This window comes from Azolla caroliniana, unplaced genomic scaffold, assembly GCF_043228905.1.
Source record: "Azolla caroliniana isolate FFs.n. ecotype wild unplaced genomic scaffold, voAzoCaro1.0.p SCAF_12, whole genome shotgun sequence".
Taxonomy (NCBI): domain Eukaryota; kingdom Viridiplantae; phylum Streptophyta; class Polypodiopsida; order Salviniales; family Salviniaceae; genus Azolla; species Azolla caroliniana.
The window spans coordinates 20275353-20294093 of NW_028230447.1; the positions used below are offsets into that span (position 1 = coordinate 20275353).

An 18741-nucleotide genomic window follows, 5' to 3' on the forward strand; every position below is an offset into this window, starting at 1 on the left:
TTATGTATAAAATCCTTTTATTTGTGAGATTACTATTCTTTTTTAGTATAAGAAATTTTTAGTTTAAAATAATCATGGAAAATCAAATTCTGTATGGATTGATTAAATGCATGATCATTAATCGTGATGATCAAAGAAATGCTAATTAATTAGTACAATGTGTTTGGAGTTCTTATTGAATCCGTGGATTCGGGATTGCTAAATCTTAATCAAAATGTTGATTCTAAGTTTGCTCAATTAGAGGCACTTCCATCAATCATGCCAAAATTTCCACTTCTAATCTTATCGAAACCGTTGACTCTTAAGTTGCTCAATTAGGGCTCACTTCCATTGATCATGTGAAATCTATCACTTCTCTAAGTTGCTCAATTAGAGCTCACTTCCATTGATCATGCGAAATCTATCAGTTCTAGCACTCTTTAGCTAATAGAGTTAACACTATGCTAGAATATATAGTGTTTTGCATTGTTCATTATTGTCCTTTTGTCCATCCATAGTGAGAACCCACTTGCCGTAGTTCGACCCATAATGCCTAAGACAACAAGATACATAAGCTAGCAACATGTCAGTTGTCCGATGAAATAAGTAAAACTTGGTAGATCCAACTTAACTATAAATAAAGAAGCATCCAAGCACAAGCCTATGTATGGAAGGACCTAATTAGCATGGTACGGGTCACATGGTATCTATTAAATTTCAATCATTCACATTTTTCTAGGCTTGCATAATTATAAATAGAAGAGTACCTAAACGTAAGTCTATATATATGTAAAGACCTTTTATGGGTAGCATGACATTTATTAGAGGACAATCATCTGCTTTTCAAAGTAAAGTGATGAATGTGCCACCCCACCCTAGACAAACAACACATTCAAGAAGATAAATTGGGTGTTATACTCAAAGATGTTTGTTACACTAGAAACTATAAGTAACAAAAAAAACACATAATAACTCAAATAATAATATACATATATGAGAAACCCAACATATATTTACTTATATATGCTACATAAAGCATTTTATAAATATGAGCCATTTAGGTTCTTTGGTGTTGCCAATAGTGAAGGTCATGTTTCTCCTAGTATACAAAGAAAGAACACAACCAAACTGAGAAAATTTATTTTTTCTTTTTTCATCTGTTAAGTTGCACCATTCACATTGTAGGGTTTCATAAACGGGCTTCTATTTCTTTTTAACACATTTCACATTCAAATGGACCTCTCAAATAGCAGCAAAATTTCTGTGTATGTTCACCTGAAGTATGCAATAACAATTCCTCTATTATACAATGGGCATCTACAGCATCCCCTAATACAAATGTATAGCAAAATACCGTGCCAATGATACACAATAATATGACCGTGTGACCGTGACTCGCAACCAAAATAAAAGATGTTGATGTTGCCCAATATACAAAAATATGTACTGACTAAAAGAATTGCAAAATAGATTGACAGAAAAATCGCAAAAGCTTCAATGAGTAAAAAAATACAGAATACATTGACAGAGGAATCATAAAGCTTTGATGGAATTTACTCAACATTCTATGAGAATGTTGCTGTACAGTTAACAAAAAGAACTTAATAATGCTGACCTTTCACTATGTTAATAGTAAAGCTTCAAGATAATGATCTCTATCATTCCTAAAATATTTCATGTTCATATGAGATGGAATAGACTATGTAAAGAATTTACAAAACATTACACAAGCTTACACATTTTTTCTACTTTTTTGGGGCTATAAATGCCCTACCCTTCACGATGTGTTCCCAACCGATCATTTGCTCACAAATATCACATTTCACATATGCATTATTCTTTATATCCGAATTTACTAGTAGTTCAGCGTGGACTTTAGTTGAGCAACTAGAACGCAGTCCTCCTTGGACTCGATTGGCCCAACTGTTTTGTACACAGGTCATAGTACATTGCGTACTAGGTTCGGACTCACCATCTACCCAATCAGGAATCGTGTTCTCGGTTATTCTTTTGAACTTCTCCCATGCTAGATCTTGCTCTTCCAATGTAAGCTTTTCTTCCTCCCTATCTTCCAGTAATGTATCATGTTGATGTATCCTCACTATCCACCTACAACATGCCACAACGATACATCATCACTCAGTGTATGCTTATCTTAGATCTTTCTACATCAATATCAAGAATACATATAAAAAATCTTGATACATCATCAACAACAATACATATCACAAATAAACAATACATCAGCATCAATAATACATATCACAAAGATAAAAGCAAATCATTTGAACAGATTTTGAGGATATTCCCTTTTATAAGGAAAAAACATAACATGGATTTACTAGCTGTGCACAAAATTAATAAGAATTTGTAGGGTGCCATAATTCAAGGATATTTCGTACTTGGGCGAATGATTGACCATCAACTTTCTCATAATATCATCCTCTGGAGCATCCTGATCTGAGCAATGAACACCGAGATCATTACTATTACTACTGCACATCTCATTTGATCCATCTTCCATATTCTGCTTCTCCGAAAACTCCACCACATCATCATCCAACTTGAATAGAATCTTCAGTTCTTCCATTTTTGAATGCCGTTCAACTTGTTGGGCATCCAAAACTCTTGCAGCTAAACCTTCTTTTGCCACCTAGAGAACATAGATGTGAGTATAATCAGATATGGAAATTACTGATTCAATTTTAGCTTGTTGTTGGGTTTACAATAGAATAGAATGCATGAAAGGCATTTCCAATATAATCATTGTTGTTGATATATAGTGTTCTTACCTGCCGTTTGTAAATTTTCTCCTCAGCTGTGCCATATGCTAACAGTCGGTATACGAACACTGGCTTCTTCTGACCAAATCTGAAGAGCAATCATTTCGAAACACGTCAACAAAAATCACCATTTTGTATGAGACTTAGCGCTCGAAACTAAACGTTACTGCATATCTAACTGTTAGGCTAAGTATATATGTATCACGCACCATCTATTGACAATTTCTCCAAAACGTACGGTTTCACAAATACATTCAGATTTTGTCCAGTGTGAGACATTAGTTACCTCCATGCTCGAAACAGTGCTTGTATGTCATGTGTGGGATTCCAAGACCCATCTACAATCACAACCCTATTAGCAGCTTGTAGATTGATGCCAAGAGATCCAGCTTTCGTAGATATCAAAACACATTGAACCTTGAAGTTTGTTGGGTCATTAAAACGCTTCACCAATTTCTGTCGATCTCTTGCTTTGGTATGACCATCAAGTCTGCGAAACATTAAAAGCCATGAAATGAAAGTGATATTTGAAATAGACACAATAAGCAATCATTGAACACAAAATAATATGCCCAAGAGTGATGCAGCATATCTTCGCATTGAATACAATTGTTCTTATTACTCAAAACGACCATAGTACCTTCATACTGATTCCTGGGTAAGAACCTAATCAGCTCAACCAGAATCTTAAAATAACTGTCTTAATCAGACAAAATTTATGACTGCTCTTCCTATCTACTGACAACTCCCAGTGCAACAACAAAAGCAACAAGTTCAAATGTGGCAATTTCCTACGAGAGATGGATAGTATTTCCTTTGGAATAAGCATTGTACTGCAAACTGAAAACAAATGTCACTATAATTCTGGACAATTCTCATTTTCAAATTTGCAATATACCTGTACCACTCCTTATCTTTTCGCCAAAATCCAACTTTTCCTCCTGGTCGAGGAATTTTTCCAAGAAAGCTTTCAATAAGATTTAAAGTTGGAAGGCTTTGACTAAAGACAAGAACCTTTTCAGACTTGGCTGAGCTCATTGACAGGATGTGTAAAAGCAAAACAAACTTCCCGCTGTTTTCCAAGACCTCATGATCCATGTCATTAATCAAGTCCTTGCACCAGTCAAAGCTCTCAATCTATCACAATAACGAAGGATTAGCTTTGGTTCTTTTATCTTTAGGATACAACGATCCAAAAGCGAATGAAGCTTACTATCCTCATAATATCTGATTCCATCCTTTTGGAAGCTTTTTGACTCGTCCTTTTATCTACAAAAACATGTAGATAAGAAACTGATTATCTGATTCTCTGAGAAAATATCTTTTTCCTAGCAAAAAGAAATTACAATCTGGATGGTGCAAAGCATGTTCAAATGTCTGAAGTCTGTATCTTTTGTAAATAACTCCATTTCATCTCCACACAATTATGATGTGTGTGTGTGTATACACATACATACGATTAGGGCAAATGGAACAGTCCAGAACAAGGGCCCTCAAGACCATTGGCATAGTTTATAGATAAAATTGAAAGTTTTAACATTCGGTATTATGTAACACACTGATGAATGTGGTAAGCACCATTACAAATATATATATATATACAGATACATCGTATGGTAACCTGGGAGTTTCAGATGAAATGGAATGTTAGGGTTAGGTCAAGAGGAACAATCCAGAACAAGGCCCCCCCAGACAATTGGCATAGTTTATAGATAATTTAAGAATTGACCATTCTGAATTATGCCATGATGTGATACACTGATGAATGTGCTAAACATCATTAGGAAATTAAATGAAGAATAATTGGATAGCTGGAATTATTTCACATTAATTATACCAACTAAAATCAAAGTATACTACCAACTAAAATGATTGATCAAATTATGCCGATGGATTGATTCAGATGACGTTTATATAATTCTAATAATAAGTGGGATGAAGATTTGATAATTAGCAGGTGCACAGGCAGTCATTCTGATCATTGATGGAACTTCATGTAATACTACACGAGTAAAATTGTACATCTCAAACGTTTGCCACAGAAGAGACCATATACCATCTCTCTCTCTCCCTTGTGCACATTCAATAGAAAGAATAAACAGTGCTATTGAAATTGAATGGAGACTATTTACATATATGTATTGCATGAGTTGTTCCAACATTATTTTGCCTACAGCCTCAATAACCAGAAACCACTTTACCTAGCTTTTTTAGGCCATTGCTTTCATCCTCACTGGAGAGTCCATCTTCAGACAAAATGTCATCCATACTATCTTCACTCAGCACATCCTTTTCTTCCTTTGCCAGAATTAACAGATTCGGATGGTTCCACACCTGAAATACAACATTAACTAGATTCTAAATACATACCTGCATATAAAAATAGGTAGAACACGCTAGCCAGTAGATGTTACCTTTGCGAGAGCATGATATGTTGGAAACAGACATTTGCGATACTTCGCAGCTAAGGGAGGCTGTTCATTAGAAAGCCAAAAATACTGTACAAATCTATTGTACAACGCACGTTGCAACAGTGAAAGTCTGACAGATAGAACATATATAATTTTCTTCGGAAGCTCTTTCTCGACAACATTTACGCCCTTTCTTTGCACAAACCCCATTAACTGTTTGTGTAGCACATGTGTTCGTTCTTTCATACATCTAACATCATATTCAGTTGAATCTGCATGCTGACCATTTTCAATTGGATTTTGGAACCTGAACAGATATTTCGATCCTCAGTTTTTTTTTTAAGTTGTTTGATAAAACATATTGCAGTCTTACTGAAGGATTCACCTATTTTTGAAATCTTGAGGCCTTCCTAGAAATCCTTCTCTTACAAAATCAACCATCTGGAAAATCCATCAAACTAATTGTTTCAAGGAATTCCTTATCAACTTCTTGTTACAGTAACTAAAACATGCTTACACAATAGTATTCCATCAGGTTATTTTGCAGTGGTGATCCAGTGAGTGCAATACGCCTCTGAGTCTTGACTTGCTTTAATGCCTGAGTGATATCAGCCTTCTTGTTCTTTATCATGTGAGCCTCATCACAGACAAGTATATCTGGACCAGGATTCTGCCACATGATTTATAAGATTAAGGGAAGAATTGGACTTTAATTTATTATTAGCCAACCTATGCTATTCCACTAATTAGGCATATCTACAGGTATCAACTAACACAGTATTCAACAGTCTCAATCAAGAATTTTCACAGGCTATTAAAAGCAATGGACACATTGTTGTAGCTGGAATGTGTATGTGCTATATCAATGTTATGAATCTTACGAATCATTTAATGTATATCAGAATAACAATGTAGCCCAATTCTGAAGGAAGTGCTAAGTGACTTAGGTCTCAAAATGGAAACAGTAAATATTCCGAATACCTGCAGTGATATGTCTACTGCCTCCCTCTCAAAGTCATCTTTAATATGTTTCGCTGATGACATTGTCCGGAATGCAGTATACCCAATCATCATAACTCCACCAGTTTTTTTCCATAAATTCAACAAATCTTTTCTCAAGTTCCTGCATGAAGTAACAATAACATGAACTTCTGATGATAAGCAAACAGTAATAGTTCCCCAATCACCACAAGGAATGCCTCCAAAACACTAGAAGTAAGACATGACTTTCCAAATCCATCAGTGTTTGCGATAGAGAGAAAAATAAAGACACGACTTTCCAAATCCATCAGCATTTGTGATACAGTGAAAACTAGGCCACGCAATCTATGTACATAAACTAACAAAATCAATTGGGTCCCCTTACCATGTCTTTCTTATGAGCAATGGGCTTGTGTTAACTGTACCTAAAGGTTCCTCAGAATCACATGTGGCCTAATCCTGAAGTAAAGACTTACAAAGATACCTCATGGTCCCACAAGAAAATCTCGGCCATAATGAAAATTTTACACAGCCACCACAGGAAAATCATCTCATTCAGGATGCTGAGTATAGCTGTGCCCTATACCATATAAGACTTCCAAGAGTAAAATCAAAGAAACAGGATGAGTGCCCCCAACCTGCAACAAGAGCATGCCATCTTTTCTCTGCTGCATTGAAAGAGCAATCCAACTCACACAGTACAGTTTTTGACATATTTCCCTATGTCCATGAAAATCAGTATTTTGATGTTTTATTATTACATTCGGAATTTCATCATATCATTGAGATGACATTTTGTTCAAAATAAAACCGTTCATAGCCATAAACATATAACCGTGCACACACACATACATACACACTCAAAATCAAGATTAAGAGTGAAAAACTAATAAGCATGCTTTCGAGATCTATGTGGGCTGAGGTTATAGCTTGCCAGAAAAAACTACAATTCATGAATTGCTTATGAAAGTAGGAATTAAGATATTTTGAATTTGATAAAGCAATTGAGATGAGTTTATATGTAAGCAAAAAGCTCCCAGACATAAACAAGTAAAGATACCTGCTTACTTCATCCAGAACATAGACACGTATTTTTTTACACTCCGGAGGTTTCCACTTCTCAAATTCATCTGGCCAATTATGTAATACATTGACAGGTGTCACTATCAAGGCTGTCCTTAAACCCAGATCTTTCCTCTTCAGTACCGTATATAAGAAGGCAATCACCTGCAGGCAAGTTTCTACTTAAGCGTATGCCCACCAATCCAGAAATTCTTCATAACTTTCAGAGCAAAGATATATTAGAATTGTAGATACAAAATAATTAACACGCTTACTTCTCAAAACATGTTACCTGTAATGTTTTACCAAGACCCATGTTGTGTGCCAATATGCAGCCATTTCCTGGATCTCCTGATTTAACTTTCTTCACAGACTCAATGCAGTTCTCCCACATAAACCGCACACCTTCAATCTGCACAAACACTGATAAATTTTGAAAAAGGAAACAATAGATGTTACACTGCATATGTATCCCTTTTACTCTATTTACAGTTACATTGTCATTACAGCACAATCAGAATAGCCTCTTCATATGTGATCACTGGTGATAAATCGCTGCTAGTGGTTTAGAGGTTATAAACTGGCCATTATGTTGAAAGCGGGAAACTAGGATGAGAAGATTATTTTCAAACAGATTCAGTTGGGGTTTCACAAAACCAGCAAATTACAATAAAAGGTTTAGGCTAGAATTAAGATAGATAAATGTTTCAGGCTTAGATATGTATATGCATACATGCCGCTCGAAGCAGGATTTTGAACATGAGAATATGCAGGTTAAATGAAACCAATTCATCCTAAAAGAATATGAGTTATAAAAATAAATGGAGAGAAGATTCAATTGGGGTTTTACAAAACCGACAAATTACAAAAAAAGAGAGATAAATGGTTCAGGCTTAGATATGCATACAAAGACGATATGAGTTATAAGAATTAATCAAGAGAAGATTCAGTTGAGGTTTTACAAAACCGAAAAAGTACAAAAAAAAGAGATAGATGGTTCAGGCTTAGACATGCATACACATACATATACCCAATGCCAGCTTCACAAACATGTATTTCTATTCTCACTCAGTGTTTCTGCTGAGCAATAATGTGATATTCGATTACATGCACCTAATATGCAGTTACTTGAATGCGTTTGCTTCTTGTTTGTCTGTCTGCTTAACGTTTTAGAAGTTCATTTTCCTCTAGAAAGTTTCGTTTGTACCATCCAGTTGAGCCAATCCAGACCAAATGAAACCAAAATTAGTTTGATATTTAAGTCTACTTTCTGGCTGAGATTGAATTGGGTGCAGTAATCAAATTTCTGGGAACTGGTCAAAAATATGTAATTGCACTGTGAAGTTTAAGAATTTGGATGATTCCACCATCACAAAATGCATGTAGAATTTCTAGTACGAAAACATAACTCTTCTAAATATCAAGTATAAGTCAAAGGTAAGGTATTAAAGACAGGCTTTTTTACATTTAATCCAACAGACTTACATCGATGCATATAGTCATACTTAGCTCTTTTCAGAGGTCAATGCTAGAGAATTTTCCTTGGTTTCTTAATGACAGAGACTTCATGTGGATGCTGCAAATAATATCCGCATTGAAACATAAATTGTTTGCTTTGTATTATTAAAGTGGAGCATATTCTAGGTGGACTCCAGGTTCTATTCTATTCCACCAATGTCCATGATAAAAAAGGAGTCCATGTTATTTGACAAAACGTAAGTACAATCAAAGCACAGATAGAAAACTAACCTGATGAGGTTTTAAGAATTTTGCAATTCCGAAAGGAATTAAAACCTCCTCCTCATCTGCATCCCTTGCAACATTGATCGGACATTCTTGCATTGAGGAGCTCATTGGCAATACGCTACTATTTGTAGCAGATTCACGCAACCTAGCCAATCGCTCCTTTCTCTCCTATTTGACCATTTAAAATCATTGTTCAGCCAATAAGAGAGTTGTTGTGAAGTAAAATAAATCAAAGTTCAAATAATATACAACATGTACACATATTTTATGAATTCCTGTAGGCTCTGGAACTCACAAACAAACCCCATGTCAAATCCACAATTGCTTAGGTTCAATTGTGTTTCCAGGAAAAAATTCTATATTTCATCATGTTTTTGGGAATCTTAAAACCATTTGCATAAATCTTACGTAAAAGTACTCACAACCATCTCAAGCTTTCTGATTTGAACATCTTCATTACAAAACATTGAAGGCCACTAAGAAAACAGAGCATGTATCCCTCTATTTCTAGACATTTATGCCAAGGAATGCCACTGCGCACTTTCAAAATACTCTGATGTACTCAAATTTGGCCAATCTCTTAGGCAGTGATAGGTGTCTTTGTTTCTTTCCATCAACAATAGTTCAAGGATGTTAATTTCATCAAAGTTATCTAATTTCCTCTTGTCACTTCCTGGCAGATGCAGGTGGCTTTTGATACAAGGAGACACTTGCAATATTAAGTAACTTTGGGAATTTGTACACACAAACAAGCAAGACAAACCTTCCAACACCTTGTGGGGAAGAAGAAGAGATCATATTTGGCTAAATTGAACCACATGTGTACCGTTTGTTCCTCGGACAAGAAAGTAAAAAAGCATGGAAAATGTTCGATGACTAGCAACCTACCACACAACTGACCTCGCCTCAGGGGTTGCATGAATATGAAAATGTACTATATGTTATCCCCATGCGGCTCACACCCACATGAATCCACCATTTTTACTCCACAAAATGTAAGAAAGGAAATTTATCAGTTGCAATTTGATAAGGCCCAAGATCATGATGGCTTGGTACATTAGCACTTTATCTATGATCGACACACCTTGCTCCCGTTGTTAGCACATATCTTTAATAGAGCTATATGTGAAGGATTCCCTACTAGCTGGATAGAACATACCTTTGTGCCAATCTTCAAGAGTGTAGACTGATGATGGCAAGCAATTATAGGAAAATCATGATTGGACATTAATTCACAAAACTATATGGCTCAATCCTAGAGTCAGAATTGTTTGTATGGGCAGAGAGGAATGGCTGCTGTTCAGCTGGAAAAATGGACTTTCCTAAGGTTTTCACGACTTTGAATCACATACCACAGAGGGCAGAGCCCAAGGATTTATTGCTCCTTGGTGGATTTCCAAAAAGCCTTTCACATTCTACCACATGCACAGCGCATGCAGCGGCTAGACACCCTTGGTATCCCCATAGATATAATACAATGGGGAATCTATGCAATGTTTGAATCCATTTCAGAAAAAGTGTGATCTCCCAATGGGTTATTAGCAGCTGTGGCTAGCACAATTGGAATAAAATAAGGATGCCCACTATCACCACTCTCTTCAGCCTCTAGATGAATGAGGTATCGCATTACATAGAGTGATTTGGTGGTCTGGGACCATGCCTAGCATGTATAGTTATACAGAAATTACAATATGCTTATAAAATCGTGCTAATCTCCTAATCTCAAGAACAAAAAAGACATCTAAACACCTTAACCATTTTACAAAGGTTTGTCGGTAAGCCTAGATAAAAGTGACGATGCTTAACACCAATCAAGCATGGGTAACGAGGTTAGAACCAGAATTTTTTGGACAGGAAAAAGATATGCACAACCCTACACATACCTAGAAATAACATTTATATGGCCTGAGTTCTCCTTATGGGAAGCTGCTTGTGCTTGACTTTCTCGTGGATATGCAGCCTTTGATTCTCTTGAGAGACAACGTGCACATTATCCGTAGAACATGAGCATCGTGCGGATTTTCACAGGAATAAATTATGACTAAGCTATTGCGAGCTTTCTTAAATGCATGAAAGGTTTCCTCTTCTAATAGCATGATCTGTAATTCAAACACTGATGCCATACTCTAAAACTCCAATCAAATTTATTACAATTAACTAATCCATGAATATAAGGTATAATACCCTTTCAAGCTTTTGTTTGAGTATAGTAGACTCTTCAAGCTCATCATCATCCAAAATTCTGCGGAGCCTTTTACGTCGTCTCTCATTTGTTCTGCATAAGACAATACAGATCACCAAATAGAAGGCATGTATATAAGAGACAGATATCCATAAAACATTAGCCCAAATGCATCATGTTGCAAAACTTTCATCATCACTCTTAAACATTAACAGATAATGCAAGCTCTCGTAACATCTGTGAGGGGAACAATGCTATCTTACATGCGTACTACTTATCCCATATATCGTGATGGCCTAGAATTCGTAACATACACACTATTTAAGAGGCAACACCTAACTGAATGAATAGCAGATGGCCTAAACTATTTTAACTCTGTGTGTGGCTAGCGATACTCCTCCATTTCAAGTTTCAGATCTCAAAAACCCTCCATCAACTGTTAGTCCGTCACTAATACACGCATACAATGACCTTGCTTTATCGAAGGCAAAAACTCATATGTGAATACTGATGTTCTTGGTGGTTTAACAGCATTCACAATATCAACTACAAGTAGCATTCTCAGTGGTACAACCAAATCAAGCTATTGAAAATCAATTAAACAGTATTCTGATTCTCATTCAACATTTGGACAGTAAGAAACCCCAACATCTATCCATACCTCAATTCAAAATGATCATCATCATCCAAACCACCAAAGTTTGATGATGAAAGCTCATTTGCTTTCCTGAAAGATTCTATTTTAGGCTTCATTACTTCATTATTGCAGCAGTAACATATCCATTCTTCGGTAGACATAATTCTTTCAAGCTCCCCTGCCCCAAAATTGAGGGTTATGCATTCACTACAAAAAACTTTATCACAGTGTTCACACATAATTACATTTCCACCGCATGCACACCAGCAGCATTCATTATATGATCCCGTTGAATCCTGCAAAAGACAAGGTATGTTATAAAGCTTTATAAATATATAAAGAACTCCAACACTTTATGAATTAAGCAATAAAATATCCACTTTTAACCTTAGTAAATCGAGCCTTTGAATATGACTGTCTGCAAGACCGGCAAACAATAACAGATAAAAAAGGGTGCTTGTGCACCTGATGACAGTGTAACTTCTCGCCACAAACTGTACACATGAAGTCTGTGTCCCCCTCTTTAGAAATGATGGCAAGAGCATTACCATCTTGGCATAAATTGAAGCCATGTGGGACAATTGCAAGTTCTCTGCTTACTTCAATGTCCTTGCAGAAAGACTTCCCTTTATTATCAATCTCCATTGGAAAATTACTCATACCCATAGATGTTCTAGTTTTGTGTACACCATTCTCATCTGGGAAACTAAATTGATTTCCTTCTTGGCAATATGCTGGTTTCCTTACTTCTTTTGGAACTTGCTCTTCATCACTCTCAATGTTGATGATAATTCTGTCGTTTCTCAAACAGTAACTGGAATCTTCACCTGTTTTGCACATTTGTGATGGTTCCTGCGGAACATCCTAATTCAAGAACAGAAACCTTAAGAGCATATAAAAGCATCACACTTTCTTATTCACTGCCATTTGTCTAATATTGCCTAACATATACCATTTGTGAGAGCTTGACACCTCCATTTGATGCAGCGTTTGAAGCCTTGGTCTGCTCATTAGCACCTTCATCAAACTTTTTTTGAGGAACAAATTAGATTAGCTATTTTTACCAAAAACTCAAGCAGTTACCAAATCATACAAAGGCTTTCAAACCTTAGTTTTCTTCTTCCGCTTGCGCTGCAATATAAAACGGTCGATTATTCTTGTTTTCTTGATATCCTCCTCTTCCCCAACCTGTCAGAAATTATTCATTGCATGATAACCGTAAGCAAACAATGTTTTAACACTCATATACATATCAAAAGACAAGAGGTTAAACATATACTTTTCATATACCTTCCGGATATTTCTTTTTTGTTGCTCTGTAAATCCAATTTCCTTTTCACTGGCTATGGCTGCCGCAGTAAGAAAGTCTTTCTTACACTTATCCAGGTCTATTATTTCTTCTACCTGCAAAAGAACATGCAAAAAACTAATAAGTTTTGCACATAAACAAAGTTGGCACAACATTTTGGTTTGCAAAGTTATCAATCAATTTTCCACATTAACTTTGAGAGCAATTTGTAGCAATTAAATTCAGAAAAAAAAAAATCACAGATAATCAACTGTCCTAGCGATCCACAAGCAAGCAACATAAAGGGGATGGAATGAATGAGTTAAATAACTGTATCATCAAAAGCCACACATATACATACATCATCAATCCTTGTTAGACAAGCTCCATTAATAAATAAAGGCATCCCTAATGGTGGGGGTTGAATCCGGAAATATATATATGCATAGTTGCTATTGCAACTGAAATGTAAGGGATCAACATTGGCAGAAATGGGGAGAACATGATCCCAAATGTTAAAAATGAGGTTCCTTTTTATTAATACACTGCTCATACAACCTTCAAAATAGCTAAGATACATGTCAAATTTATAGAAATGCATTGATCAAGGAGACAAAGAAGAAAAATCATAAATAGATACAATGAGAAATTCATTAGCTGAGGTAGTTTGAGAAGAAATGCTAAAATCAGATAGTTTGGAAAAGATTATTTCATTTCTAATGACATAATAATTGCAAATAACTTAAATATATAGCTAGGTAAGGCAACCAGTATTACTTTGTCCGCTCCAGGTACACCAAGGAGTGCCGCTTGCTCTGGTGTAGCAGCAAGATACACAGAGGCCCATGACTTGGTTCCAAAGCCACTCCACTTTTCTATCTCTCCTCCACTCTCAAATAGATCATCCATAGACTCCCATCCATCATTACCCTCTGCTTCCATCTTTGAGGTAGCCGAAGTAGAACCATCTAAAATCCTTTTCCTTAGAAACCCACTAGCTCCTTCTTCCATAGACTTTCCATGATGCCTTCAAAGTTCCAACATAACAAATTTTGATTTCACCAAAATGAAAACGAAAGGTATATTAATGTCTCTAAAAAACCATAACGACCTACATGACCTAACAAAGATTACAATTGATGATGTTCACTTGCCATTACGAGTAGCAAAAGAGAAATCTCTTTCTACTCTAGCATCCTAAAGTTCAACAGCTTGAATATATGCAATAATGAATGACTAATGTACATAGAAAGGAAGAAAGATTATATTCATGTCTCCTAGAGAGACATCTGGCCTATGAGATCCAAAAATATCACAATCACAATGTTATGCAATACCTCATATTTTAAAAGAATACTCATCATTGAAGGAAGAAAGTACTTCTTTGAAGTGTGAATCACCTTTTCACTGGTCTACGAAGATTCAGATCTTGTTCAGCTTTTCTAATGGCAGTAGAAACTTCATCACTGGCATTCAACCCAGCCCAGTGAGTCCTTCTTTTCCATGCTTCTGTACTACAACCTTGAGGTGCTTGTTTCTCGATCCATTTGAAAAGATCCGAAAGATCTACTCCAGCTGCATCAAGACTTTCCTATGAACACTTACAAGTTAATGATGGTGGAAGAATAGTTAACCTTTAGACCATACTCAAAAACAAAATAAAGTTAAATCTCTCATTGGTAAACTAACTTGTAGAAGGCTGCTCTGATCTTCCAACTCATCAAGTGTTACTTGCCATTGCTCTATGTAGGTGTGCATCTCCTCATCAACAGCTCTATCAAGCTTCTTTTTGCCAAAAGATCGACCAAGACAATTTAATATGATGAAAATGTGGATATCTTCCCAAAAAATCCTATAGAGTTCAATAATGTGATTTGTTCAACCTCATAATTAAGAACATTTGAAGAGAGTTCTTCCTTGATTTCAACCCTAAGAGCAGCTAAAGACTCTTCTTCAAGCATTTCCTGAGCTTCAGCTGCCTGTTAACACAGGCATCTAGTTAATAATATTTTGTACTACATTAAAACAATTTCAAGAACAGGGTGCCAACAAACCTTGCTCTCAACTACCAAAAGTTCATCTATAAGATCTTGAACTTCATCGTCTGTAAAAGCAACCTACATTTGAGTGAAACACATAATCAACATTCCAGCAATTCCCTTCGAGAATAAGCAACGACAATATAAAATCAACAGTTCAATGATTCTCTTCAGACATCAGCAATCCAACGATTTATTTCATGAGCAATAACAGAATCAACAGTTCAACGAATCTCTTCAGAAATCAGCAATCCAACAATTATTTCATGAATAGCAATGACATAGAAAACCACCTTCCTGATCATTTTCGTCATGAATAAGGATGCCTCAATACAAAATCCATGTTCCAATGATTCTCTTCATGAATAAGTAATGACATTACTAAATCAATGTTCTAATGATACTCTTCATGAGTAAGCAATGGAAATACAAAAGGATCCCTGAGTTAGACTAAATACCTCTACCGTAGAATCCTCCTCTTCAGATGAGTATGAATCTTCATCAAACTCACTCTCCTCATCACTGGTCTTTGTTTCAAAATCTTCTGATTGTCCATCTTCAACCATTTTCTCTTCAGTATGGCAGAAAACTCATTTAACTGGTATTAGCATCAATTCACTGCAATTACAAAAATGTTGAGAAAAAGATGATGTAAAAACACTTAGTGGAATGTCCCCAAGGATAAACCAAGTTTTTATTAATCCAAAGATCTGGATTTGAATGTCACTAATTTATGAAATGAATACAGAGTGCAGGGATTGAACTCGTGATATCTTGAGGCAACATTCCAAAGTTGTGGATTTCTATTATCAAGGATGGTTGAAACTCTTTATTCTAGAGATATGCAGATTTAAAGTGGCGTTCTTGAAGAGAAACAGATCAGTATGTAGAGAGTCTATACAAAGGCAGACGTCTGACTTTTTACAAACCAACCAACAAGCATCTCAAAGAAGGATAGCTGGCTCGGTTCAGATGCATGTAGAAATATGAGGACTCAAATAGTAGAAGGTGCCTACACCAGAGAATATATGGTATCATAGCTCAAGACCAAACACGACCTACTTGTAGATTTTCACTATGGACATCCAAAACATGTATTGCCATCCTATAAGACTTCTCATAGACACTGGTATTCCACTCACTGCCTAGCTCTCCCAAATTTATTTTTTGTATCCCTGGCATAACACATCATGTAGGTTGTAACCACGGTCCCTATATCACTGTGCTTTGATCATAGTGTTGTTTATATCAGGTGAATTCCCTATTTGAAGGTGGATGTAACTTCATTTCATTTCCCTCTGTAATAGACCTTATGATACCTTTGTGTTGATCTACAACTCTCTGAAGGGCCTACAAAGATATCTAGATGCTTTAAAGTCGTTTTGTACAGACAAGGATTTGTCAGTCAATCTTCAGAAAACCAAAGTCATGGCCTTTAACACCATTCAAGCACGGATAACAAGATCAAACGAGGAATTCTTGGGAGAGAAAAGGTTGGCATACACACGATCCTATACATATCTAGGAGTAACATTATCAAGGCTTTGGTTCTTTAAGTGAAGTTGAATAGAGTGATCCAAGCTGATATCGTTAAATTGGAAAGTGAAAGAACATGCATCAGCCCCACAAGATCTTTTGGTAGGAAGACTGCCCAGTACAAGACACCGTTATGTGGCTGGATGGACTAATTATCAGGCCTTATGTGGGTACACATCTATCTCATGCACTCCGTAAAGTGACAGGAAGCTCAGGATCTCTTGCTGGACAATATCAGTACAACCACAACAGCCCATCAACATATGCGAAATACAACTTGCTCATCAACATATGAAAAATACAACTTTCTTTAACCACGTCGCTGCTCAGGCTACAACTCAATTAAGTAGTGCACGCGTGGATTCTCAACCAAGACACTTGAAAGGGGTTCCAATAGATCAGGCAATCGCAATGTGTTGTACACGTAAACCCTAACCCCTAAACCACAGCCTCATCACCCCTGTCACCTACAAATAAACACCATTACCACCCGGCACTGAAGACGGTTCTCTCGCTTTGGAAAACTCTCCATATTGGAGCACCCGATTTTGGAGATTTTGCAGACACAAAAATTTCATTGATAAAAGTTTTTAGATATATAGAATCTTTAATATCATATTTTTGGTTGTACTTATTTTGTTTGTTGTTCTCAGGGATGAGAAAACATTGTAAGATGTAATCTCTTGTTTTGTCTTCTACCCCATTTAGCCTATTTAAAGACCTTAACATAGCTTTCTTTCTTTCTGTCTCTATGCATTACAGACATGGATCTTCACAAAAAGGACAGCCTACTTCGGAGGATGCAGGGAATCAGCGAGCATTACCATACAGGTTTCAGCCAGCAAATATCAACACCATCAGACAAAGTTTATGCAATGATTTTTTCCAACATTCTATTCATGTTATGTTCTTTCAAAGCAACATTTCTTCACTTCCCACATCTTCTATCTCTAGTTTTCTACTCATGGTAACTCTCTCATAGTCATGTTCTTTCAACTTTCTATCGGATATCACTACGCATCGACTTAAATGCTGGTCTCCTAGCTCTAGGATTCTTACTTCCTTTTTTCGTTGCATTATATCTGAAACTTCTATGATTTGACACATGATGGTTACAGCTTTGGTTTTAGTTCTATATTTTTTGTTTCATTTTGAGGGTCATGCCCACAGTATAGCTTTGGATGTTCTGGACTAATGACATTATTTGTTGTAGCAATTGTTCATTTTAGGCCTCAAAAAAATGCATTCGCTCATTTTTTATTTTTTGTTACTCTCCTAAAGTTTTTATCACACGATGATAGTAACTTTGGTCCTAGCACTACGATTTTCGTTTTATTTTGGGGTTGATGCCCACAGGTACTTTTGGATGCTCTAGAATTATGTCATTGTTTCTCATAGCAATCACCTATTTTCGGCCTCCAAACAAATGCATTCGCTCTTTTTATTTCTTCTGTTCCTCTCCTTAAGCTTTTAGCAGGAGCCATCAGGTGATATTCAAAAGCAGGGAAATACTCAAAAAACTGCCTTTCACACTCAGAATTTTTTTCTCTTTCTCTCTTAACTTCCGCTCTCCATACCTCTCTAATGAGTTCATCGAGACCGCGGGGGAATCAATAACTGAACTACATCTCTAAGGTTTTCTTCTCTCTCTCTCTCTCTCTCTCTCTCTCTCTCTCTATCTATCTATCTATCTATCTATCTCGCTCTCTGTATGTGATGACATTTACCTGCGAGCGAAGACGTGGGGATGGCTTTCGTGTGGACTAATCGACAGGGAGACGAGGATGCAGGAACAGAAAAATAGGGAAGGAAATGAAGGAAAGGCAGTGTCTCCAATGGCGGGCGTGCTTCTTCGTCTTCTTCGTCTTCTGCTTCTTCGTCTTCTTCTTCTCTGTCATAGCTCCGAGAAGGCTGGAGATACCCCTGTGTTTTCATTATTTCCATCTGATGCCCTCGGTCAACCACTTCTACTTCACACGTCTCTCCTGTTGGAGGGTTTCGCCGAGGGCATATGGAGAAATAAAAGGAAACCTTATGATATGAATCATGATGAATGAATGAGGCATGAAGAACATCTCCGTCTCTGCCAGGGCCTTC

General features: G+C 36.5%; 1 protein-coding gene across 1 annotated transcript; it reads right to left on the bottom strand.

Annotated features, from left to right (window-relative positions):
- Positions 1 to 1192: 1192 nt before the first annotated feature.
- LOC147857436 (protein CHROMATIN REMODELING 20-like) lies at positions 1193 to 18480 on the bottom strand. Its single transcript, XM_087328164.1, has 28 exons — positions 18372 to 18480; positions 15567 to 15726; positions 15124 to 15186; positions 14953 to 15048; positions 14759 to 14854; positions 14470 to 14660; positions 13847 to 14096; positions 13072 to 13185; positions 12889 to 12969; positions 12734 to 12808; positions 12169 to 12645; positions 11806 to 12077; positions 11147 to 11237; positions 8966 to 9130; positions 7509 to 7628; positions 7215 to 7381; positions 6155 to 6296; positions 5691 to 5843; positions 5559 to 5614; positions 5177 to 5480; positions 4964 to 5096; positions 3976 to 4031; positions 3661 to 3899; positions 3049 to 3252; positions 2772 to 2850; positions 2382 to 2632; positions 1952 to 2088; positions 1193 to 1308 (listed from the first exon to the last, which is right to left on the bottom strand). Exons 2-28 carry the CDS (start codon positions 15672 to 15674, stop codon positions 1193 to 1195), a joined length of 4236 nt encoding a protein of 1411 aa, XP_087184290.1. The 5' UTR covers positions 15675 to 15726; positions 18372 to 18480.
- Between the last annotated feature and the right edge of the window lie 261 nt (positions 18481 to 18741).